The sequence below is a fragment of the Alligator mississippiensis genome, chromosome 2, assembly GCF_030867095.1.
Source record: "Alligator mississippiensis isolate rAllMis1 chromosome 2, rAllMis1, whole genome shotgun sequence".
NCBI classification, from domain to species: domain Eukaryota; kingdom Metazoa; phylum Chordata; order Crocodylia; family Alligatoridae; genus Alligator; species Alligator mississippiensis.
In genome coordinates this window covers 169149899-169176746 of record NC_081825.1, presented here as the reverse complement: position 1 = coordinate 169176746, position 26848 = coordinate 169149899, and the positions used below count along the sequence as shown (strand labels likewise).

The window sequence follows — 26848 nt, the reverse complement described above, 5'->3', positions numbered from 1 at the left end:
CTGGCCCTAGCAGCCTTACCTGTGGTCCTTGGGACCTCCCAGGGCTGCACTGGCAGCAGTCCAGGTGCACAGAGCCTGACCAGTAGCTGGAGCATGACTCTGACTGGCCAGGCGCTGGTTTCTGGTGACGCACGCTGCAGCTGTGTGTACCACTCCACCTTTTTTTTGGCTTTTTAATTTAGATACCAGAATTTCCAAATATGCAGTGCAGCAAACACATTACCATGTGCTGTGTGATTTTGCAGCACCTAAAAAAGACTTTGAGGTGCCTCAAACTGCACATTCCTGCTCATGGGGCTGCAGCCCCTTTGTTCTCTTAATCAAGGTTGTATCCTACTGCATGAGCACAAGGGTGGCTCAAGTGTATCTCCATAGGGTGGCAAACACTATGTGTGTATGCTTGTGTTACATGAGCTCCAGGATGTGTGTCATATCCTCCTCATTACTTGAGGGTAGTTCTGAAACGCAGGGAAGTGTGTCAATGTAATGTTTCAATGGCCTCTTATTCCTGATTGATGCAGTTGTGTTTGTTCATGGACAGACGCACTGTTGGAAGTGCTCCACGTGTCTTTGAAGCACTATGGGCAGTAAGGATGCAGAGGTTCACTTCCAAAGAAGCACTTAAAAATGGTTGAAGTGCTTTAAAACTGATTCACAAAGAGGAACATCTTTGAAGCTCTGGATGTTGAAGTACTCCCTCAAACATCTGCACCATTTAGCAGTTCTCCTGCGTCCCACAATACTTCAGGTTTTGGAATACTACAAATGCATGCCTTTCTGTACCCAGAGAAAAGGTGGTGGAGTGCTGTCATGAGAGTATGCTTAAAACCTAGAGTTATCCTCTTACACCTGTATGTAGCTGGCTACATTTTATTTGCAAAATTATGAGCCATCAGTGTCCACTCATGATCCCGGCTATCTTGTGAGGTGTGCTTTTCAAGTAGCTATGCTGTGCCTTTGACTCTAGCCTAGCAGGCAGCCTTTTGGGCCTATTGAGTAGAATTCCTCAGGCTCTAGTTCCCTCCAGGCAGCACAAGCAGAGCCCTGAGCACAGGAGTGTCCCCCAAACTATTGGATGGATGTGAGTAAAAGAACAGGAGCTGCCAAATGCCTTTCAGTCTGTCCCAAAGGATAGGAACAGGGTAGAGACTATTTCTTTCAAATGGCAGAGCAGAGAGCCACAAAATGAACTTTGCATAATGTCTTGCCACCCACTGTGATGTGGTGGTTCTGACTTGCCCCATAAGAACACTTAAAATATTAATCTCTACTACAGTTCAGCGCCAATCCTAGCAAACTTGCAGGGCCCTGCTTTAAACTAGTAATCCAGCATGGGAAAGCTGATGGAGGTGCAGTGGACATGTGATGGGGGGCTGTAATGCTAATGCCTTGATTTACAGCCATAGCAACCTATTTCCAAAACTCCAATAGAAAATAATGAACCTAGACCCACATTCTGATGGGAGCAGCTACAAGCATTTTCATCCACACCCTGGGGATCTCATTCACTCTGTCTGAAACTTTCATTGAGAGAGTTTGGAGAAGGCATGCAGGATATGCTATATTTGTTCTACATAGAAAGAGGTTGCAGTCTCACTTTAAGTACCAAACTCAACTCAGGCCAAATATGGAGCTGGTGTTAATCTGCATAGCTCCATTAATTCAGTAGAGCTCTGGTGGTTAACACCACTAAGGATCATCCTTCTATACTACCTTTGAACCTACATGAACTATGAGGTAATGCCTGTCAGAATTCTCACATGGATTTATTATGCACCAGCTGATTTATGTAAGTACTTGCATCATTTATGTACACTGACTTCAGAGATTGCTCTGCCTACCTCACTCACTGTTAGCTTTTAACAGAGATCTGTCTTGACTGGAGTGAGTTAGGCAACAAGATTAAAAAATGTTAACATAAACCATGTTGCTTGTGAATAAAGACAGGCATGTCCAACTTCTAAAAACACTGGGGAGGAAACAGATAGTGGACAGAAACACACTGGGAATAGTGACAGTGTGTGCCATAGATGAAATAATGCAATGTGAACTGTACTGCTGTTGATGCATCTTGTATCCCCGGGTGTTACCCAGAGCCCTGCAAAGTCATCCTATTTCTCAACAGATTGTTCATCTCAGTTTTTATAGAGTGGAGTTTTCAAACATACTCAGTGTTGCTGTAACTTTGCACCCAGAATAGTCAGCATGAGACAGACCTGGACTCTCGTCTTAAACCCACAACTCACCAGATGCCTGCTAGGTGCAGTAGCCATTCCTCAGTTTTACCAATGGTGATCTTTTTTACTCTCTTCATAGATTTCATAGATTTTTGGGGTCGGAAGGGACATCAGTAGATCACTCAGTCCAACCCCCTGCCCTAGGCAGAAAAGAGCGCTGGGGTCAGATTAGCCCAGCTAGGTGCTTGTCTAGTCTCCTCCTAAAGACCTCTGAGTAGGGGAGAGCACCACCTCCCTTCGAAGCCCATTCCAGATTTTGGCAACCCTCACCGTAAAGAAATTTTTCCTAATGTCTAATCTAAATCTGCTCTCCATCAGTTTATGGCTATTGTTCTTAGTAACCCCAAGGGGCGCCCTGGTAAACAGTGTCCCTATTCCTTGCTACCTCCCTCCCCCAATGAATTTGTAGATGGCCACAAGATCCCCTTTCAGCCTTCTTTTGTGAAGTCTGAAAAGATACAGGTACCTCAATCTCTCCTTGTAGGATCTTACCTGCAGGCCCTTACCCATGCAAGGACCCCTCCTCTGGACCCTCTCAAGGTTATCCACATCCCCCTTGAAGTGCAGTGCTCAGAACTGAACACAGTACTCTAGCTGCAGTCTTACCAATGCCTCATGAAGGGGAAGTATCACCTCCTTAGACCTGCTTGTGATGCACCTTCTAATGCGTGAAAGAGTGTGGTTGGCTTTACTTATCACTTCATCACATTGACAACTCATGTTCATTTTGGAGTTGACTATGACTCCAAGATCCCTTTCTGCTGCTTTGCTGCTTAGGAAGTCACCTCCCAGTCTGTAGGTGTGTTGGTGATTCTTTCTCCCTTGATGCAGCACTTTGCACTTATCCTTGTTAAACTGCATCCTGTTCTGTTCTGCCCACATTCCCAACTTGTCCAAATTTGCCTGAATCCGTTCACTGCCCTCCAGTGTGTTTGCTTTGCCCTTAACTTTGGTGTTGTCCATGAATTTGGACAGAGTGCTTTACACACCCTCATCCAAGTTACCAATGAAGATATTGAACAGCTCTGGTCCAAGGACCGAACCTTGGAAAACTTCACTGCCCACATTTTTCCAGGCCAAAAATGACCCATCCATCCCTACCCTCTGGGAGTGCCCCATTAGCCAATTCTCCACCCACCTGACCGTGTAGTAAGCTACGTCACAACTGTTTAATTTATTTATAAGAATGGGATATTACACTATCAAAGGCCTTTTAAAAATCCAAGTAGATGACATCTACCTCAACTCCCACATCTAAGCATTTTGTGACCTGGTCATAAAAAGAAACAAGGTTAGTCAGGCAGGATCTACCTGCTATGAAGCCATGCTGGTTGCCCTTCGGCATTATTTTTCCTACTGGACTCCCACAAATGTGATCCTTAATAATTTTTTCAAAGGTTTTCCCAAGGATAGAGGTGAGGCTAATCAGCCTATAGTTACCCAGATCATCCTTTCTCCCCTTCTCGAAAATAGGGACCTCATTGGCCCTTTTCCAGGCCTCTGGGGCCTGTCCTGAGCGCCATGAGCGCTCAAAAACCATGCCGGTGGTTCTGTTATGACACTGGCCAATTCCTTCAGCACTGTTGGATGAAGATCATCTGGGTCTGCTGAGTTAAACACGTCCAGCTCCTCCAAATGCCCCTTCACTAGGTTAATACTAACTGTTGGTGGGTTGGAGTCCCTCTTGTGCCTGTCTATAGCCCCTTTGGGAGATATGTCTTTATCCGTGTTCAGGAATACAGATGCAAAGAACTAATTTAGGAGCTCAGCTTTGTCTCTCCTATCTGTTACCAGTTGCCCTAGTCTGTCCTGTAGGGATCCTATGTTATCATGCACCTTCTTTTTGCTCTGTATGTATCTAAAGAAGGACTTTTTGTTGTCTTTAATTTATGTTGCCAGTCTGAGTTCTACTTCCACTTTGGCCTTCCTAACTGATTCCCTGCAAGTGCAAGCCAAGCAGATATACTCCTTCTTGGTGACTACCCCCTGCTTCCACAGTCTGTGTGCCTCTTTTTTCCCCCCTAGGCTCTCCTGGATTTCCCTGTTCAGCCAAGAGGGTTTCTTGGCTCTTTTGCCTCCCTTTATGTGCACTGGGATGGTCCCCTTTTGTGCCTGAAGTATCATTCCCTTGAGGAACACCCACCCTTCCTGGACTCCCATCTCACCAATTCTCTTGCTCTTCAGTGCCTCAGTTACTAATTTCCTGAGCTCATTTAAGTTAGCCTTTCTGAAGTCTAGCACTTGTGCCCTACGAGTTATCTTTCCCACGTTCTGCCGGATAGTGAATTCTAACAATTGGTGGTTGCTGTCCCCTAGGTTACCTTGTATCTGCAGATCACCCACCAGGTCATCCTCCATAGCAAGCACTGTGTCCAATAAGGCTTTTCCCCTAGTGGGACCGTATACCTCCTGCATTAGGTGACCATGTACATCCTGCGTTAGATCATACATCTTCATTGATGTATGATGAGGCATTTAACAGGGTAAATGGTATAACTGGTTAGAGGTAAATCCATTAATCAGTTAAAATTAATGTTAATATGGTTCTTAAGAAATGTAGATGTCACATCTTTTTTGCCTTAATAATCTTAAAATCAAAATAACATCTACTCCTCAAACTCATTGAAATCCAGTGCATGAACTACATTTGAAAAATTGATATTACAATTCAAGATGATTCTTGCCATTATTATTTATAACAGAAAGTCTTTAATTCAACAGAGGCTGGTAAATGATGTTCTACTGCACAGAGATTGACAGATATGTGTCCATTTACAAACAGCTGCTGTCTCAGTGGCACTGAGGTAACAGGCTACCCTAAGCTAAAATGGGTGCTACTTACGTTTTCCTTATCGTAATCCTCTCTACTATCTGCCAGTAAAACAGAAAAAGACTACCATAAATGACTATGCAGCAAGATTAAGGCTGTTAAGGTCCACTGCTTAGTAAAGCTGGGCAATTTTCAGTTGTCTTAAAACTGTTTGCAAATGTGGGTTTAATTAGTTTAATTGTCTCATCTGGTGAAAAATAATTGAAACTAGATTCTCAAAGCTGGCAGAGGAGGAGGTGGTATACTCCTTTTTCTCCAATATCCCAGAAGCAAGGACATTCACCTAGAAGGTGTGAGAGCTAGTATCAATCCTCTGCTTTGCTGCATGAGATTGAACTTGCATCTCTCACCATCCTACCTCTGTAAATATTCACAGGAGTCTCATTCCCCTGACAAGTAGAAGATCTTGGAGAAAATACTTGCTCTGAATCAACAAGAGAGGAGATTTTGGAAAAAGAAAGATCCTACCCCTTCTGCTCCTCCCTACTCACTGGCTCCTGCCATATGCCCGACCCTCTATGCCTATACATGCTCCTAACTCCTAGGCCTCCTCTTTCCCTCTCTCCAGACCCTGGCTATTACCCCTGCTCCTACTCCTTGACTCTCAAAAACCCATGATGCCCTTGCATGCTGCCAGGCTGTTCTTCTGTAATCACTGGACACCAGGGCACAATTGAGAGCATGACAATAGCAAAGTCCTGATCAGCTCCTGCAGTCCTCTGAAGATCATGCTACTCTGGGAACTGATGCGCACAGTCTGATCTTATGTAGGTAGTGAGGAGATGGAACGTGCTCGCTGCATGCAGACTCTCCTGAGATTTTAGTTGCTAGACTTCTGCAAATCTCTAGTGAGTATATACGAATTGAAATGTTTTTTTGAAAATTGCTAGTAACATGGTCAAATTTGAACCCTTTCTGATTCCAGAGGAAGAGCAAAAGGTAGATCCTTGATACATAGGAAATCCCTTTGTCAAACTTCAGTCGTTTCTCTGAAGAAGTAACGGTTAAAGCTTAACAATAAAAATGTAGTTTCTTTCAACATTAGCCCAGCATATTTTTCCTAATCTCAGTCTTCAAAGTAGCTGAAAATTTAGCTGAATCTGTAGTTTTTTAAAAGAGCCCGATGCAGAAATGCAACACAGAAAACATCAGTGCTAACTGAAATCGCATTAAGCAGGGGTTGCCTGTAAATAGAAAGTCTCTGTTTACTTTCTCCACACACATACATACATAGCCCCATCTCATCTCCCCAGCTGCAAGCTTCCCTAGCACCACATGGGCAGACAGCTTCTCCCGCCACCGCTGCATTTACCGCAGAGGAGGGCAGATAGCATCCCCTACCACTGCACTCCATACATGGACGGGCAGCACCTCCACTGCTGTACTACATGGGCAGGAAGGTGGAACCCCTCCTTGCCCTCCTTCTCCTTGGCTGCAGACTGCACCGCATCATGGCCTCCCCTGACACTGTAGGCTGAGCTGAGTTGCACTGCCCAGCCACACCCCTGGGGCTGGGGTAGAAAGTGAAGGGAGGGGAAGCCTGGAGATCCCAGCTGCATCAGAATGGTAGCAGTGGCCAGGGGGAGCTTGAGAGCTGCAGATTAACCTCTCACTGGTCACATGCAGCCCATGGGCTGCCAGTTGGACAGTGCTATCCCTTCTCCATTGTTTTTTCTCCAAGCTGTAAAGTCCCAGCCTGTTTAGTCTCTTCCGGTATAGAGGCCTCTCCATGTCCCTGATCATCTTTGTTGCCCTTCTCTGTACCTCTTCTAGTTCTGCTATATCTTTTCAGAGGTATGAGGACCAGAAGCATGTGCAGTATTCAAGTTGTAGATGCACCATGGCATACAATGGCATAATTACATTTTCTGTTTTGTTTTTAAATTTACCTTGTTTGCCCTGTACACTCGGAACCACAAGTACAAAACAGTGAAATGACTGCGCTCTCTCTGCCAAAGTGTCCTGGGAACAGCCCCACCATTTTTGTGCCACCTAAATGGACAAAAAGTGCATGCAAGCAGAAGAGATAGCAACATTCAGTAGGTGTGTCTACATATTCATTAATGCATCATAGTTACTGCACATCGGGTGTATCTACACATTGCCCTATGGTGACATAGCAACATGCTACTTGCTGTATGGTGCACTACGGTAACATAGCAATCATGTGCGCTGCTACAGTGACGTAGTAGCAAAATTTCACCATGCACCACACGCACAGCGCAGTAACCACCCATACTGTGCCATGCTTTAGTACTTTCAAAAGGAAGTACTAAAGCACGGTGATGTGTAGACATGCACATTAAGTTTAAAGTACTAAATCAATGTGCAGTAACTGGCGCTAGTGTAGCACCGATGCACGGCTTTTTAATTACACTAACTGTGGAGTAGCCTAATACTACTGCGCATTAGTGAATTAGCATAATTTTTGCCCTGCACGCTAATGTGCAGTAGAATTAAGCTACTGTGCAGTTAATGTCTCATGTAGATGCTCCCATTGCAGAGTAGGAAGGATGATTCAGAAAAAGGAAGTGCAGATACTATTTCAAACTAGCTTGCAGGATGAAGGTGCATACTCCCTTCTTCAGTTTTTAATGCTTAGATGACACTTTTTAAACTATTACTTGTGTTTATTACTCTTTCAATTGTGTTTTCTGAGCATAGCATCACAGTCAGTAGAGTACAACTAATTTATGCTTGTCAGATGTAGTGATTTCTCGTTTCTTTGCCCTCTTGTTTTTTGCTAGCATATTAAGGCTGGAATACTAAATTAGCTGCTTCAAGGCAGGTCTGCAATCATAGAAAAGTAGGGTTGAAAAGAACCTCAAGAGATCATCTAGTCCAACTCTCTGCTGAAGGCAGGACCAATCCATATCTATGCCATCCTGGACAAGTATCTGTCCTACCTGTTTTTAAAACTTCATGAACAACCCTCTCGCAGAACTACCAGGTACAATGCCTGGGAACACAGAAAACACTCTAACTTGCTGTGGGTAAAACAGAGGGATGCAGCTGTCAGTGTCCTGCCAATATACAGAAAGAAAGTTGTTATTAAAATCTGCTTAAGAGATCAAAGGAAAAGGATCATGTCCCCTGCTACAGAGGGAGGCAAACCCCCCCAGAGTCCATGCCAGTTTGATCATGGGATAAAATTGCTTTCTGATCTCAGATATGGTGACCAGTTTGATCCTGAGCAAAGGAGCAAGGCCCTCTAGTCAGGAGCCTCTGGCTTTTGGTCCCAGTAGAAGCATTGGCACACCCCAGTCAAAATTCCCTGCCTTGGCTGCAGCCAACACACAATGCTTCTGAGAAATGTGAAAAAAAAAATCCCTGACACCCATAGCAGTAGGAGCTGAGGAATGAACTTTACACTTGAGGAAATAGTATTTAGTAGTGAGCAGGAGGAGCTGACCCATTGTCTTTCCTCAGTCATATGACTGCTTTCCCAAACAACTCTGGAATTTTTTTTCCAAGATTTCTCATCATGCATAGCCACAGACATGTTTTGTACATGGTTGCCAGTAAAGGAGCGGAAGATCCTTTGAGGAAGCCATAATTTTGACAATTTTAACAATTTGAATGCTGGCATATAAAGCTTCTTAAACAAGTTTGCAGATAACACAAAACTGGGAAGGATTGTGAACACACTGGAGGATGTAAGTGCAATTCAGAAGAATCTCGACCAATGCAAGGTGCTGCCCCTCAGAAAGAATAATAAAAAAAACAACTACAAAATGGGGTACACCTGGCCAGATGTCAGCTCTATGGGAAAGGACTTGGGAATCTTGGTAGACAACAGACTCAACATGAGTCTGCAGTGTAATGCAGCAGCACAAAAGATGAATGCAGTTTTGGGCTGCATCAATAAAAGTATTAGGTGCAAGACACAGAAGGTGAGAGTGCCTCTCCACTTGGCACTGATTAGGCCTCATCTGCAGTACTGTGTGCAGTTCTGGGCTCCACATTTTTAAAAGGATATGGAAAAGTCTGAGAGGGTCCAGAGGCGAGCACCAAGGATGATCAAGTGCTTGGAAGACAAGTTGTATGAGGAGAGACTGAAGAAGCTAGGCCTGTTCAGCTTGCAAAAAATCCGCTTAACAGAGGACATGATAGCAGTTTTTCAAATACTTAAAGGCACACGTGACTGGTGGGGGGCTTATGGGGGTGGCAGTTACTCCCCCTGAGATTGGCCCCCCATTTGGCACCACTCAGGACAGGGCAGTATTTTTGCCACGCAAGCCAGCGGTATGTTGAGGGGGGTGCACTAAGCTGCAGCACAGAAGTATAGTAATGGACCCCGGGCCCACCCATAAATTGTACCTCACCCAGACTCAGGAGGCACCAGTCACCCCTGCTTAAAGGCCTGTCATAAAGAAGAGGGAAAGCACCTTTTCTCTCTTGCTGCAGAGAGAAGGATGCAGACTAGTGGCTTGAAGTTGCAGCAAAGTAACTTTATATTGGATATCCAGAAAAACCTCTTCACTGTAAGACTAGTGAGGCAGTAGAATAGACTGCCTAGGATGGCCTGCATTATCTCACAGTTGAATGAGATGCTAGCTGCCTAACACCCTCATGTGTGCTGTTGGCTATGGAAACTGGCATGTCTTAACCACAGTAGCCCAATGGGCCAGTAGACTCAAATGGACCTCTGACCTTGTTCTGTGCATCAAGAGGAGATCCCCATCCCAGCAACCCCATAAAGCCTTTCTCCATTGCAAATTGGATGCGGGAAGGATAAGCATACCTGTCTTCTCTCTGGATTAAGCACCTGATGGCAAGTATATTAAATGTGCCTGTCTTATACTTCAGTGTAACTGCAGAGGCTACTGTGAAGGAGGAATTGCAGAGCCCTTTTTGAGTGCCAACGACAAAACTGTATACTGAACTGCCATTCCCATGTGTTTATGTTGGCACAACATAGTGCTTTTCCTTCTATTTGCTTTCAGACCTGACAGTCTTTGAATCAGTTCTGTTGCCAGTAGTGTAACTAGGGGCAGGCAAGAGGAGCACCTGCCCCAGGGGCTGAGTTAGGGGCTAAGCCAAGCTGTTGGTGCTGGGTTTATGTTTCTTAAACTGTATATACGGAATTCGCCCTAGTAGAAAAAGAACCACGTGTATTTTGTTCAGATTTAGGCCTGTTGAAAGCAAGTGTAATTCCAGTGACCTCAGTACAATTGTGCCCTTTATTTATGGACTGAACTCGGTCTCTTGTCCCTAGTAGTCAGTTACCCTTTTCTCAAATGGTGACATTTCTGCAATGTTACTCTTCTTCCTGGTGTCATCAGAGGCAGGATCTTTGATCCACCTGTCCCTTTGAGATGAGTGGCCCTCCACTGGTTCCAGCACTGTCACTGGGGGCATTACTAGCCCCTGGCTAGCTTTGGCTTATGCCAGAAGTAACACTGAACCATGGGAGCCCAGCTACATGAATTCTTTGTATTCAGGTTCAGCAGCTCCACTGTACAGAGGTTTGAATGGTTTTATCAGACTGAAGAATATAACACAGACTAGAGAAGGTAATTGAGTTTCACATGGATTAGCATGGGAAGCAAAACAAAATGGGCCTGAGTGTGCAGTCTTTAGTGGTATTTTCTTTGAGCCTTTCTTGCAAAGCATTAAATCATGAGTGCATAGCTTGATGTTATACTTGGTAATAACTGTTTCATGTTGACCTCCTTAAGATACTCAGGGTACAGGACAAAGCAACAGCCAGTTAAGAGGGAGCAGGGACTTCCTGTAGGTCAGTTTATCATGCTCCAGGATAACGGCCTTTGTGCATGCTCTTATCCTGTTGTAAATGGATATTAAATTGTAGTAATTTATTCCTCTTTCACTGAGGGGTAAACCTCTGCAGTTCAGTTCCCATTTACCACAAAATAAGAGAATGACAGACAGCTACCATGGATCAGCTGATACACATTGAGTCCCTGCCCCTTGCTAACTTCCATTAACTTGTTCATCTGCTCATACCCTCCACTTTGGGGATTGCTGCCCTCAATCATCTCCAGACTTGCTGTGCAAGGACCTTGACCTAAAGGGAAACCAGCTACCTTCTCACATAACACACTGGGGTGGGAATCAAGAATTGTTCATTGTCAGCCTGCTTTTTCTATGAAAAACATTCGTTTAAAAAAAGGGGCAGCTGTGTCCTGTCTGTAGAGTTAAACTCATTGTAATGAGGCAGTGGATGAAATCACTGAACCAACGACGTAATCCTATCAGGCAGGGATAATTTCTTTTTTTCTGTTTTTACTTGTCTTTATTTTAAATTTAAAATATTTTTGGCTGGGCTAATCCCTGTGGATAAGAGCTCAGTTGAGCAGGCTGTTGGCTACCAAATATGGTACTGATGATAAAGATATTAGAGGAATGTGACTTATTCTAAGCCTACAGTCTCAGAATTTGCTGCCAAACAAATTAGGTCATTTAAACTTTGGCGGTTTTAAACAATGTTGAAATATAATTTAGAACAAAAAGATCTGACAGTGTTTTTGCTGAACAACTCAGAATCAGTTTTGCATGTTCTGTGGTGACCATCAATTCGGTTTAGTAAGAATTGGATAGATTTTCAAAATGTAGATGCATAGTCGCATATATAGTTCTGCCATTAAGTTTTATGGACACTAACCATAACAGCATGTTTTCAGCTGTGTGGAAATTGTCAGTTAGATGCATAAGTGATTGTGTATGTATGCAACCAGTTTATTTGCCTACAAAATTATATGCTTAGCTTCTTGGAAATGAAGCCCACAATACCCTGTAATGTGGTACTTACTGGTAAAACTGATTGTTGACAACAGTGAAGGTGGTGCAGTGCAGCCAACAGGCTAGCTGTGGCCCATAGATACAAAGCACATGTCCCACCATACAGGGCGCAGACAGAAGTGACAATTTTCACCTGATCTGCCCACAGAAAGCTGTCTATAGCCATGACCAAACACAAGCGCATGACTGCAGACCACTTCAAAAATGGCCGATCAGGGCAAAATCTGAACCCTTATGCAAACATTTCAAAACAGAGCGTCTCTCTAACTTGTGTCTGTGCTGCCTGCCAGCCTCCAAGCTGTTTTCAGAATGGGAGGGACAAGGGGAGTGGAGGGAGTTTGGTCTGGGATTTTTTCAGCCCCCGCTGGAGGGTAGGGCAGGTGTATTGGGACTGCAGTCTGGGCTGTGATTCTGTTTTGTAGAAGTTTCCATCATCCTCACTAGGAAAAGTCTGGTTGGTTTAGGAAAAAGCCATGGAATTAAGTATATATACCTTTATTAAGGGGATGATGATGGCAGGACTAACTTGACCATACTTTCAGCCCCAACTTTATAGCACTTCCAAGTCCTAGACAGAAAGACACTGGAGATTCCTGCTGTGTCTCATTCCCTAAAGCGAGTCTGATGAGGTGTCCACTGTGCTATCTATGAATTATCAGTGCTTCTTTGTCTGAACCCCTTGCCCTTCCTGGACCTGGACCAAGTGCCAGCATAGAGGAGTGGTAGTGAAATCCAAGGATAATTGGAAGACCTGAGATTGTTCTGCAGTCTCGCTCTTCTACTAAAGAAAGGACTTTTTTGGGGGGGTGGTCAGGCCTACAATCAATATTTTGCCTGGGGTGAGCAAAATATGGCCTATGGATTGGATCCAGCCTGCCAGGTGATTAGATCTGGCCCACAGATGAACACCCACCAGTTGAGTGGATCCAGCCTATGGCTGCCCCCTCAGCACTCCGCATGGAACCAAACGTCACCCGCTCCCACCTAAGACAGCCTGCGCCGCATTCCCACCCATGCCCACTGGCCCCAGCTAGTGTGCGCACCTTCATAACAGGGCTACTCCCAGTGCAGCTGCAGCCAGCTGGGTACTGCTTGACTTCCCCTGCCTCCAGCAGCTCCTTCATCTTCCTCCTGCCCCTGCTTTGTTGCTCCAGGTGGGGTTGTAGGTGGGCAGCTCCTGCCCCAGCATGTGGGGCTCCGGCTCCAGCTCCCAGCTACCTTCCACTCACTTGGCTGCCTGCAGGTGGCTGCTTACTGTGCCAGATTGGCAGAGTGGGTAGAAAATAACTGGGAGCTTGAGCTGGGGCTCTGTGTGCTGAGACAGCTTCCTCCCCACATGGAGCAGTGCAGCAGAGGCAGAAGGAGAGCTGCTGGAGGCAGGGGGAGCCAAATAGTACCCAGGTGGCTGCACCTACACCAGGAACAGCCCTGCTGGGAAGCTGTTTGTACTGGCCAGGGCTGGTGGACGTAGGTGGGAGGCTGCCCTGGGAAAGAGAAGGCAGGGGTCAGCTCCATGTGGAGCACTGTGGGAGTAGCCATGGGCCAGATGGGGTGGGTATGGGGGGAGACAGACCGCACCTTTGTGTTGGAAGCGGTATGGGGGGGCTGCCATGAGGGGTGGAGGCTGCCTGCATGCTAGGTTTCAGAAGCCAGCGGGGGTAGGGGGGCAGGGGGCCTGGGTGAACTCTGCTGCATGTGCCTGCTTTCCCCTTCCTCTCCCCACCCCTAGCCAGCTCCCAGGACCTAGTGCACAGGCAGCCCCGACACACGCATGCACACCCCACACCCCCTCACACACAATATACCAAAAGTAGACTTTATTTTGAGCTATTATGATATTGCCTCTATATATAGTACTCAAAAAAACATAAATCAGGATAAAAATATTTTTTGAAATAAAATTAAAATGTTATAGTAGATGTTTGATTTTTAGTATATAATTTGTTTTTATCTATAATTTGTTCAAATGATATCTCCTGGAAAATTTTGTGTGTGCAGCCCTTGACAGCTTAACAAAACTCGTTAAGTGTTCCTCCAGCCAAAATAATTGCCCACCCCGATGTAGGTGGTCTGTGTTCAACCCCAGAGGATTGTAACGCAGAGGATCAGGAACAGAAGAAGGCAAGGATCCAGACTGGAGGCCCTAGCCAGGCAGTCTGGAGCAGGGAGGCACAACTATACAGTACCAAAACATGGGCAACTGCTGAGTGAGACCATGAGCCAGGAGCCAGCAAGGCAGTCTGGAGCACAAAGAGTCAACAGGTAGAAAGCAGGAACAAAAATTAAGACACGTAAAAAATAGGGAACAGGAAACTAGGCATGACCAGCAGGACATTAAGGCTGTGCGAAACAGCTATGTTTCAGATTTGGCTGGTTCAGAGGACAGCGATTCATTTCGGTGTTTCGGATCCCTGTTCCATTTTGATTCAACCGAATTTGTTTCAGAGTTTTGACGCAGTTTCGGTGCTGATTCAGAGATTCGGATCGACTCGGGAGAGGCAGGTACAGCTGGGCAGCTGCAAGTTCTCCCTCGACTCCTCTGGTTGTACCTGCCTCTCCCCAGGCTGGGGGAGCCATGGGAGAAGCCCCTCTGGCTGCCCGGCCCCATCCCCTGCCTGGCCCCAGCCTCCCGGCACTTTAAAAGGAGGGCTGCGGGGCTGTGCTGGACTATTCCCAGGGGGGGCCTCTGAAACATTTCCAAAACGTTTCGGATGGTTTTGTTTCGTTTCATTTTGGAGATGTTTTGGAGCCTTGTTTCATTTTGGATTCAGTGTTTTGGGTGCCGAAATGGGCCAAAACACCTCCAAAACGAAATGGCTGCTGAAGTTTCACACAGGCCTACTGGACATGGGACACTAGGATCTGAGTCAGGGGTTTACCAGAATCAAAGTAGCCACGGTCAAAGCCAGGTATCAGTCTTGTTGCCAGGGTCAAGACAAGGTCATGGTCAGGGCAAATAGTTAATCAAGGCCAGGAGGTCCAAGACAGGAATACAGGCAGTCAGGAACAAGCACAGGGGTCCAAGCCAGCAGTACTCAACAGTGCTATTACTGGGACAAAGCCCTACAAGGGGTGGGAGGGTTTTGTAGCTCTCATAAGGGGCTTGTGGCTCTTATTAGTTTACCTAGGTCACCTGGTCCCCCATTGGGAACCTCATGAGAGGGCCCAGGCAGAGCTGGGGCTAGTGTTTGGCCTGCTGCCTGGTACAGCTGTGGCCTTGGCTTCTGCCTGTGGCTATGGAAGGTCCAAGATCAGTTCTCAAGGTTCAAGGTGGTCGTATTGCTGGAACAAAGACAATCTGTGAAAAGCAAGCAAGGGTGGCTTTGAAACATCACTGATTGTGTGAGTTACAGACTAGAGCAGGGGTGGACAAAATACGGCCTGCGGGCCAGATCCAGCCCACCAATGGATTTTGTCTGGCCTGCAGCAGGTGCCTGAGTCCCACCCACCCCAGGGCACAAAGGCTGGTCACTCCCCTCCTCCCTCAAGAACTCACAGCCAGGCCAGCTCTAACAGATAGCATTTACTGATCGGAGAGAGAGAGAGAGAGAGAATGGGGGGGTCATAGTGCAAAGAGATTTTAGAGAAAATTGCCTTGAGCAAAACAGAATGGGCTTGTTGGCCCTTTTTACATGCGGCTAAAGATACATTATCCTACTTTACTGGCTAAATCTCAGGTAGGCTACTTACAGATACATCCAGAAGATCCTGGAGGCCCAAGCTTCTGTGTGCATTTCCAAAAACTCCTGCCAGGGGAAGCCCCCCAGAGCAAGTGACCTGACCCTTAAAATACCTTCTCTGATGTCATCACCTGGCTCCAACCAGAAGCAAGCATTATTTGAACCCAGCTGAGGCAAACCAATCCTTTTAAAAGTCATCAACATCCCCAGATGGAGTGACCAGGGTTGCACAGGTTGTTCAGTAAGAAACTGAGGACAAAGGAAGAGTGAGCTCCCCACTCCCTATGAAATTTTTACAACCTGGTCACTTAGCTTGACCAGGTGGATCCAGCAGGCAGAGTCTGAAAACAGAGAGGGGGTAGGCAAACTCAGAGCAGAAGGCAGATGAAAAAGGGGGATCTCTTCACAGGGGGCACCTGCAATGCTAGGGGGTTGTGGCTTGGGAGTGAGGGGCACCAGCAGGATCTAGGAGGTTGTGACTTGGGGTGAGGGATGCCTGCAATGCCAGGGGGTTGTGGCTTGGGGTGGAGGGGCACCAGCAGGACCCAGGGGGTTGTGGCTTGGGGGTGAGGGGCGCCTGCAACGCCAGGGGGTTGTGGCTTGGGGGTGAGGGGCGCCTGCAGTGCTAGGGGGTTGTGACTTGGGGGTGAGGGGCGCCTGCAACGCCAGGGGCAGGACACTGACATATCAGCGTTGCTGTGTGCCACAATGCAGCGGGGGGACAGCTGTAGCTGGACTTGCATCCTGGTGAGTGAAACTGGCAGGGGAAGGTCTGATTTTCCATGATAAAAACAACCAAAATCTATCTAATCAAACCATGTTGATCTGCTGGACCTAATGAGTTGAATTGACTTGAGCCAGGTAAGTGTCTTGACTCTACTCAATTTAAGCAAACTTAGTGACTTGACTCAACTCGAGCTTGGCGTGTCAATGACTTGACTCAACTCGAGTCTTACTCCCAAATGACTTGACTGTACTCGAGTCCCAAGTTTTGTGACTCATTACAACCCTAAATACCAGATACCTTACAAGCAAGATCATCCTTTTTCTTCTGGGTAGACTTGCAACAGAACATACCAGAGGACTTCCTGTTTCTGTGGTGGGTGGTTTTGGACTGGTTACAAGCTAACAGCACTTGAAATCTCCCAAGCCAGCCTGTCCTAATGAGATGTTCAGGTTTGTTTAGGAAAAGGCTTAGAGAAGTTTATTACCAGTTGAACCTTTTATAACCCAGCTGTTTTTAGGCTGCTCATCACCACTGTTGGTACTGAACAGTTCACCTAGTGGTGGCTCTGAGCCCTAGAGACCAGATCTGGATCCTGGCTAACATGGAGTTTGGAGTTGTTCAGGTTCAGGTTTTGGGCTGGGTCTTTTATTTCCAGCCCCAGAGCTCTCCTTTTGTCTGTTTTCCCCTGTTCTCCCCTGCTAATAACAAATGAAAAATGCTCAAAGACAAGTAATTATGGGGCTATCATCCACAGCAGGAGTGAACATCTCTCCTATTTAATATAAACTATTCATAGTATCCATCCAATTTATACCCCATCTTTCCAAAAAAACAAAAACTCGGTCTGTCAAATGATTAAAAAAATTATTGCAATTAGTTCCACAAATAAAAAAAATTAGTGGCAATTAATCGTGATTTTAATCACACAGCTAAAATCAAAACTATGCATAGAAAATCTCAAAATTATGCAGGTACTTTGTATGGTGGGGTTGTGGGGGGGAATTTATGAAGGTGTGGGGGGTGGTGAGGTTTGGAGCCTGGGGAGAGTGGGTCCCTGCACACCCTAGCAGGATGCTGGATACTGTGGGTTAGGAGTGAGGGGCAGCAGCAGGGCTGGGGGGGCTATGGCTTGGGAGTGAGGGGCAGACACACACACAGACAGCGCTGCACTGGTAAGTCTGTGGAGGGGAAGGGGCAGGGAGGGCAGACTGAGGCCCCCACAGTGAGAGAGAGAGGGTGGGGCAGGGACAGGCACTGGGGTGAATGGGACCCAGGGCCGGGGTGGATTGTGAGACAGAGATGCGGGTGGCTCATCCAGGGGCACCGGAGTGTGAGGGAAGCTCCCCACCACTGTGCACACCCCCAGGGGAGGCATGGGGAGCACATGCCCTCCGGATTTGTGAGTGGGTTAGAAGCAGGCTGCCCGCTGCAGACTGGGGTCTGCCTCTGCCTAATGCCTCTGCCCTGGGAGCTACGTGATGCCATATGCCTCCCACCACCAGGCTGGCAAGGGTCGTGAAGCCTGGCCAGCACGCGGCTCCCAGGGCAAAGGCAGCAGAGCGCAGTGTGCAGTCCACTTTCACCCTACGCCTCTGAATGAGCCTCCCACAGCCATTCACCCCAGCGCTTGCCCCTGCCCTGCTCCCTCTCTTACCATGGGGACCCTCAATCTGCACCCCCCCCAGTTCTTCCCTCTCCCCTGCCCCTCCCCCACCACAGAATTACTGGCATGGTGCTGCTTTGAACACAGCTTGCACACTGTGGCTGCTTGTCTGTGTCTCTGCACACCTCCCTCCCACCCCATCCTGCTACTGCCATCTGGAGCCTGTGCCCAGGCTGCCCTTCAGTCCCCTGCGCTGCCACCACTGTCCCGCTGGGCAGCCTGGAGGCTGCGGAGTAGAGCCCAGGTGTGGGCTCCAAAACCACGTGCATGATGAATGCTTTAAAAAAATTAACTCAAGAAATGATTAATGCGTTAATCATGCAACTTAAAGGCGATTAATTGACAGCCCTAACACCCCCCCCCCCCACCCCGCTCTGGGGTCTGGGCCTCTCCATTCAAAGGCAAGCTCTCTTCTTCCTTGCTTTGAGAAATTCCTGTTTTCAGCCTGCCTCTCCTTTCTGTTTCCCATGCAGGCTGTGCTGCCACTTTTGCAACAGGATTAGTGATGGTTGTCAGTCCAGTATCAGCATGCCATCTTGTATCATTAACAATGCCATGCCCCAAGTGCAAAGATAAATACGACTCTGTCAGTTTTGACATCTTGCACGTCAAGTGCTCCAGCTTGAAAAGGTTGATACATGTGAGATGTCACCACCTTCTCACAATATTCTTTGGTCACAGTGTTCACCAGCATCTTGCAATTCAGATTCCAAAGCAGTCTGTCATGCAGAAGAGGTCTAATTAGATTATTAGTGGACAGATTTAGGAAAATAAAACCCTCATGTGTTTGGTAAATGTTTAGTAAATGTTTCATTAACAGGTTAAGTAAGCAGAATTGCAAAAGTTAAGGGTTTACTTTATAAACAGATCATCAGATTCAACTTTTAAACTGGAATTTGGGAGCGTTTTCATATGTGTAATAGCAAATGAGGACAACCCATTTGCTGCAGTCAGATCCACAATGCCAAATATCTGTGACTTTGTTGGGCAATGTGGAAATGCCTGGTTGCTAGCATGGTCCCTGAAAGAGCACCAGGCAAGTCAGAATTGTATAAAATCCACACCCCATTCAAATGCAATTTCTATTAGCTTCAGAAGAGTGATGTGTGGGCCGAGGTAGGGAGCATCAGGCAGCCTCTGCTTTTTGGGGTACTAGGCTCTTACATTAATTAAATATCTTTCCTGTTTGACTGTACAGATAATTGACATGCTGTGTTTTCTTTTTTTGAAAAAGGGAATTCGCTTTGACCCTGAAATTCCACAAACCCTACGCCTAGAATTCGCCAAAGCAAACACGAAGATGGCCAGAAGCAAACTAGTGGGGACCCCGAACCCGAGCACTTCTGTTCCTAACACTGTACCTCAGTTCATAACCAGAGAGCCATGTAAGTGGTTGGTTTTACTCTCATCCTAAAATGAACAGCAAATGGTGATAGCCAAGGAGCTGGTTCCTATGGCATTGCAAGTACATGAACTGAAAGTGTAGGTCTGACTGTGTTAGCTGTGCATAGTACCAAACAGTGGTATTAGGTGAATGAAGAAGCATACTTCCCTCATGCCTGAACGTGGGACAGACAGTCCTGTCTATAGTCAGATTCCTTTGTTGGTAGACCTGGAGCCTTGGTTGAATTGATACCAGTCTCCTGCTGGCAAGCTGCTTAGCCAGTAGGTATAATTGCATTCTCTTTCTCGCCACTGCTGTTTTTTGGCACTACAGGGCTGTCCTTTGATCTTTCCTGTTCAGTCGCATCTGGTGTAGGCCAGCAGATGGTGGGTGTTTACATATGGCAATGAATACTGAAACATGTTGAAAGGCAAATCCTGCTCTAATTCTGATAGCAGGGGTGCTGAAGCAGACTAGCTGTTTGGTATCGTGGCTCCAAGAGGCTAGTACTGGGAGTTTTAGAAGGAAGGTAAGCCCCCCTGTGCCTGAGGGAAGCCCTTCTGCCTCCAGCTGGCGATCAACAGGTTCTGCAGGTTGAGGTTGGCAGCCCATGTCATTTGTTGTTGAATGTGTTTTATTGTGTCTTTAGATGAGAGATATCTGGAAGCAGAACTATTCCCAGTCTCACAAACCAACTCTTGCCAAATCCAGATATTAAATGAGATGCCATATTGGTGGATGGTTTATAATGTTCAATGTATCAGCAGGTGTGCTCCCTGGCCTCCCCTCCACTGGGTCCCTTGGGCCTGGCTATGACTTGATTGGGGAGATTCATACAGTATATGCCTACTCATTGTGGGGGCAGCGGCAAAGAGCCTGTTTTTCCTGTGGTGACAGCAGCAGCAGCAGCAGCTGGAAGAGCTGCCACCACTGCTGCAGGAACACCAGGAAAAGCCTCTGTTCTCACAACAGCCATAACAGCTGTTTCTGCTCTGTACCACCATAGTAACACACAGAAGAGCCCCTGTTCCTGCATGGTGGGTAGCAGTGATAAGACTGGTCCCAGTCTAGGGCAGTGATTGTGGCTATCAAGTTCACTTGCAAAGATAGGGGTGAGGAAAGCATGCATTTGATGCAGTGGACTGTCGCCTATGAAAGCTTATGCCATTCTGCACAAGTTAGTCTTTAAGTTGCCACCCTGCCCTGCCTTCTACAATCAAACAAGAATTGGTTTCAAAGCTACTATGACTGCAAACTCATACTAGCTGAAAGTGCTTCAGCTTACTTTTGACAACTTTAGAGAAGGAACTCCTATTTTAAAATAAATACAAATTAACTTGAAAGGAGGAATAAATTATGGAAAGAATAAAATCCAAGTATAAACCTGATCCTTCTGGTCTGCCTTCCATTCTGTGACACAACTTATGTAAAATGAGACAACCAAAAAGCCCCCAGCATTGTATTAGAAAGCTACAAAGAGAAAGAAAAATAAAACACCATCATAAATTATTTTTATGTCAAACTAATTTTATGTAATATCTTATTTAAAAGAATCTTTCAGCTGAGCTTTTTGTGTAACAAAAATTGATATGAAATTGATATTAGTTTAGGGGCTTGGAAGAAGAGAATGGAAAAAAATACTTAGCTACTTCCATAAATAAAACACAGTTAAGGATTTGAAATCATTTGGGAATACAGAAGTCTGAGAAGAGCTGGAATTGAGTTGGGAATTTGAACTATGCCCCTCTGAACAGCCATTCAGGTATGGAAAGGGTTTGGATTTCACTAGCCGTACCCCTCACTTACTTCAAATTTGGAAGATGAGTGAACCAAAGGTTTTAGTTGGGATCTGAGAAGTTCAAAGCTTAAAAATGATGGCAGGAGAGTGTCATCTTAGATTAGTCAAATGCTTCTGCAGATGAAAAATGCAAAACTGGGTAAATATTTAGGTGTGCAACATAATGGCATTGTAGCAAGGTATTCCTGGGATAGTTAGAGATGCTCAGGTCAGAAGGGACTATTGTGGCTATCCAGTCTGACCTCCTGTGTAATACATGGCAGCAATGGTCCCCAGTGACTCCTGCACAGAGCCTGGAAAGTAATGGTAGAGCTACAGCAGATCTTTTTACCCGTTGTGCTCTTTGCCCCACAGCATGGTACAATGAAAAGGCCCATTTTGCTACTGTGAAAGCACAGATGCAAAAATAACCACAGCTGAGTGTGTAACAAAAAGTCAGTGCCATACTATGCTGAGCAGAGGGCATGTTGGAAACTGGAAACATGGCTTGGCAAGGAATTTCAGAACCTCAGGCTTGGTTCGCAGGGCTTGAAATGAACCAACATTTATATTTTTCACAAAAAATTCATTGACATTTTTAAGAACATTTCTAACCAATATTTTTATCAAAATCCTGTTCAAAATTGCTACAAGGCATTTTCATTTCCTTAAATCACGTTCTTAGTAAAAGCAAACCTTTGATAGTACCTCTAGGCCTTCCACTGTTGCGTATAGCAAGAATTACCTTGGTCACGAGTCTGTTACCAAGGACATCCCAATGTATCATCTACCAATTCCCAAATGCTGGCCCCACTCAAATCAACAACAAAGCTGTCCTTGATTTCAGTGGTTGCTTGTACACGTGATGGAATTGCACTTTTTAGCGGTTTAATTGCCCTTTTATAGCAGTTTAATTGCGTCACACGTTACATGTGTGGTGGTGTATTGCAGTATAATTGACTTCGTTACATAGCAAACTAAAACACATCTCAATGTATTTTAGTTTGCTACCTAACACATTCATAGATTCATAGATTCATAGATGTTAGGGTCGGAAGGGACCTCAATAGATCATCGAGTCCGACCCCCTGCATAAGCAGGAAAGAGTGCTGGGTCTAGATGACCCCAGCTAGATGGTTATCCAACCTCCTCTTGAAGACCCCCAGGGTAGGGGCGAGCACCACCTCCCATGGGAGCCCGTTCCAGACCTTGGCCACTCTAACTGTGAAGAAGTTCTTCCTAATGTCCAATCTAAACCTGCTCTCTGCTAGCTTGTGGCCATTATTTCTTGTAACCCCTGGGGGTGCCTTGGTGAATAAATACTCACCAATTCCCTTCTGTGCCCCCATGATGAACTTATTGGCAGCCACAAGGTCGCCTCTCAACCTTCTCTTGCGGAGGCTGAAAAGGTCCAGTTTCTCTAGTCTCTCCTCGTAGGGCTTGGTCTGCAGGCCCTTGACCATATGAGTTGCCCTTCTCTGGACCCTCTCCAGGTTATCCGCATCCTTCTTGAATTGCGGCGCCCAGAATTGCACGCAGTACTCCAACTGCGGTCTGACCAGCGCCCGATAGAGGGGAAGTATCACCTCCTTGGACCTATTCGTCATGCATCTGCTGATGCACGATAAAGTGCCATTGGCTTTTCTGATGGCTTCGTCACACTGCCGACTCATGTTCATCTTGGAGTCCACTAGGACTCCAAGATCCCTTTCCACTTCCGTGCCACCCAGCAGGTCATTCCCTTGGCAGTAGGTGTGCTGGACATTTTTCCTCCCTAGGTGCAGCACTTTGCATTTCTCCTTGTTGAACTGCATCCTGTTGTTTTCTGCCCACTTGTCCAACCTATCCAGGTCTGCTTGCAGCTGTTCCCTGCCCTCCGGCGTGTCCACTTCTCCCCATAGCTTTGTGTCATCTGCAAACTTGGACAGAGTACATTTCACTCCCTTATCCAAGTCGCTGATGAAGGCATTAAAGAGTATCGGTCCAAGGACCGAGCCCTACGGGAACCCACTGCCCACACCCTTCCAGGTCGAAGCCGACCCATCCACCACAACTCTCTGGGTGCGACCCTCCAGCCAATTTGCCACCCACCGGACTGTGTAGTCATCCAAGTCACAGCCTCTTAACTTGTTCACCAGTATGGGGTGGGATACCGTATCGAAGGCCTTCCTGAAGTCTAAGTATATGACATCCACCCCTCCTCCTGTGTCCAGGCATTTCGTAACCTTGTCATAAAAAGAGACTAGATTGGTCAGGCAAGATCTGCCTGCCATGAAGCCGTGCTGGTTTCCCCTCAGCATAATTTGTCCTGCCGGGCTCTCGCACATGTGAGCCTTGATAATTTTTTCAAAGACTTTACCAAGGATGGAGGTGAGACTGACTGGCCTATAGTTGCCCGGGTCCTCCTTCCTCCCCTTCTTGAAAATGGGGACCACATTGGCCCTTTTCCAGTCCTCCGGGACTTGGCCCGGACGCCACGAGCGTTCAAATATTCCCGCCAGTGGCTCTGCAATGATGTTGGCCAGTGCCTTCAGCACCCTTGGATGGAGCTCATCTGGGCCTGCCGACTTAAAGGCATCCAGTTCTTCCAAGTGACTCTGCACCATCTCAGGGTCTATGCATGGCAGTCTGGCGCCTTGCTGCTGCCTCTCTACAACCCCAGTGAGAAACTTGTTGTGCCCCTCACTTAGGAACACTGAGGCAAAGAACTCGAGGAGTTCAGCCTTGTCCCCCCTGTCCGTCACCAGTTGTTTCTGCCCATTTAGCAGGGGTCCTATTCCTCCCTGGGCCTTCCTTTTACTCCCTATATATCTAAAAAACAAATTTCTTGTTGTCCTTTACTTGGGATGCCATCCTCAGCTCCATGGTAGCCTTGGCCCGTCTAACTGCCTCTCTACAAGCACGAGCAGAGGAGGTATATTCGTCTTTGGTGATCTAGCACGAGCAGAGGAGATATATTCGTCTTTGGTGATCTGGCAAAATGTTTGGTGACATTGCAGTGACGCATCCATTCCCAAGCCCTCCCAAGCTTCCAATGTCCCATGCACCGTCCTTGCCATCTTCTCCAGCCTCCAGTACACCGAGCTTGCCCCTGGGGCAGCATGGGGAGGAAGCAGGAGGGTGGCTGGATGTTTTGGCGGCCAGAGAAGGTGGTGGAGATGGTGCATGGGGTGCTGGAAGCGCCCCCGGCCACCTGGGCAGGCTGCTAGCAGCATAGGCAGATAAGTGGATGGGCCAGCTGGGCATGAGCCCGGGGCCACTACCAACTGGGGACCCAGATCCTCATCAGCAGGGAAAAGAAAGCTGAGGCTTTCACATTTGTTTCCCCACATCTGGGAGTGGGGCCCCTTCCCTAATGTGGCTGGGGAGGCTGGGTTGGGGCCAGGCCGGCCAGGAGTACCATGCAGCACCGCGCTTGGAGGGCAGGGGCTGGGCCAGACTGAGAGCGCCATGTTCCTCTGCGCCTCTGCAGGCAGGCGGTGGCACTGGGGGGGGCGCCATAGCCCCCCGTAGCCACCCCTCCCAATGTTGCCACCTGCCCGCACGGTGCAGTGCCCCCAGCCTGACCCAGCCTGGCCCCGTGTGTGTTTGTGTTCGCACAGACACAGCCAGGCAGCAGTGCCCACTGGTCAGTGCAATAGGGGCTAGGCAAGAGCAAGACTGAACTGCAGGCAGTTCATGGGGTTGGGGGGGAGAGGCGGGGGCTGCCTCAGAGTGATCAAGAGTGGGGGAGGGGGAAGGTCCTGTGCAGGGAATGTATGTAGCTGGGTGTGTGTCTCTGTCTGTATCTCTTGTGTGTGCATGTGTCTCTGTGAGTGTGTATGTGCGTGCAGCTGTGCATGCATCTGCGTGTGTATGTGGATCTGTGCGTGTGCATCTGTGTGCATGCATGTGTCTGTGTGTGCATGCACCTGTGTGTGCATGAGTGTGTGCGCGCATCTGTGTACATTTGTGCGTGCATCTGTGTGTGCATCTGTGTGCATGCATCTGTGCATCTGTTTGGGCACGTCTGTGCATCTGTATGCGTCTGTTTCTGTGTGCGCGCATGTGTACATGTCTGTGTGCATGTCTGTATGTGTGTCTGTGTGTGTGCATGTGAGTGTGTGTGCGTGCATGTCTGTGCTCATGGCAGGGAGAGTGCATGGGTAACTGGTGCCTCCTGAGACTGGGGGGGACACAGTTTGTAGGCAGCAGTGGTGGGGTGGTGAGCAGTGACCACTTGCAGAAGCCAGCGGCGGCGGCGGGGTGGCTGCAGCGACCACCTGCAGAAGCTGACAGCGGCGGCAGCCAATCTCAGAGGGGGCACATGTCCCCCTGTGCCCCTCCTACTAGTCGCCTATAGGAGAGTGTGTTTGTGTCTGTGTGTCCATGTGCAGAGAGCGAGTGAGTGAGAGTAGAGTGTGTGCCTGTCTGTGTGCATGCCTGTGTGTGCCTGTGTCTATATGCCTGTGTGTGTATGTTTGGCCATAGCAGGGGAGGGGGAGGGTAGCAGGGAGAACAGGGGGGCATGTGCCCCCCTCTTCCCCCCCCCCCGCCTGGCAAGGTCCACCCAGCCTCCCCTGCCAGCACTAGGAGGAGAAGCGCCCGTGGGTGGAGGGGGCCTCCAATTTTATGTTTGTCCAGGGCCCTAGTACACCTTAATCCATCTCTGGCTAGCGGGCTAGGTGATGTCTCAGCTTGGAGCCAGCACCAGGCCCACTAGCAGCCCACCTGGGGAGCCCCAGGGGGCACCACCACCATGGAGGGAAGGATTGGAGGCCCCTGCAGCTCAGGGCCCACTGGCAGCTTGCCCTCCAGCTGTGGGCAAGCTCTGCTGGAAAAAAAAAAAAAGGATTGGGCCCCTCAGCATCACAGTGACAGAAGCCCCTAAATTGAAACAGTGTTTTTTTAATTGTCACAATTAAAAACACACCATTCAGATTAGGGGAACTAAACCCCCATCATGTGTACAAGCAGCCAACAGAAGCAAAGGTTAGTTCAAGCTATGTCATGTTAAATAGAGCACAGAACCACTTACACCTGCTCCAGCCCAGGAAAATGCACTGTTGCATGAGAGGCCCCTGCAAATCAATGTTGGGAAGTGTGGCTGCTGGCACAGATGGGAGGAAGCCGTTTCTACCACCATGACAGCTTGAGCTAACCATACTCCTTGTGGTGGTGCTGAGAACCCTTCAGCTGCATCCCCGCTTGTGATACAGTTTTCTACCCCAGCTCCGAAGGAGCCAGTGCTGGTAATGCCTGTCAGCAACTAGTTAGTTTCCTGGCTTGTTGGGTGCTTTGGTGGAGCTCTGTGATTTGGTGTGCTGAATTTTCCAAAGGGTTTCAGGAGCCCTGTAGAAAAGCATCCACTGATAGCTTTGCCGGACAGGTTTGCAGCCTTTTTTCAGGTGTCACCCTTTGCAGAGGGTAACAAAGTCCTGTATGGTGGAGGGCTCTAAGTGAGATGAAGACAGTCCCTTTGCCCCACCCTGGCTTTGCACAGGGCTGAACTTCACTTCAAATGTTTTCATCCTACAGTACAAAAAGCCAAAAATTTTCTAACCTAAAAATAACTTTAATGGGAACCAGACCATGCGAGAAGTCTGCATCATGCCTTATTCACCAGGAAAGAGAAAAAAACCCAACACTTGGGAAGGGTCGCACACCTCCCACAGTTTCTGACCCATGATTTATAGTTGGGGATTATGCGGAGTCGAATGGAGACATTTGCTATTCAATCCCTTATGCTCACTGCCTAAAAGGTATCCCTTTTGAGTCAAATTAAGCCCCTGTTTAAAGGCTAAGG

At 47.5% G+C, this 26848-nt stretch overlaps 1 protein-coding gene across 6 annotated transcripts in view; it reads left to right on the top strand.

Moving 5' to 3' along the window:
* RBPMS (RNA binding protein, mRNA processing factor) overlaps window positions 1-26848 on the top strand; it is a 196358-nt gene that overhangs the window by 112811 nt on the left and 56699 nt on the right. For all 6 annotated transcript variants that reach the window (XR_009459964.1, XR_009459963.1, XR_002092327.2 and 3 more), the window contains exon 5: window positions 19137-19287. Coding sequence is in view for 1 of the 6 variants with exons in the window: in XM_059722392.1 (XP_059578375.1) it covers window positions 19137-19287 (151 nt within the window). In the remaining 5 variants the exon portion in view is untranslated. The remainder of the gene's footprint in view (window positions 1-19136; window positions 19288-26848) is intronic.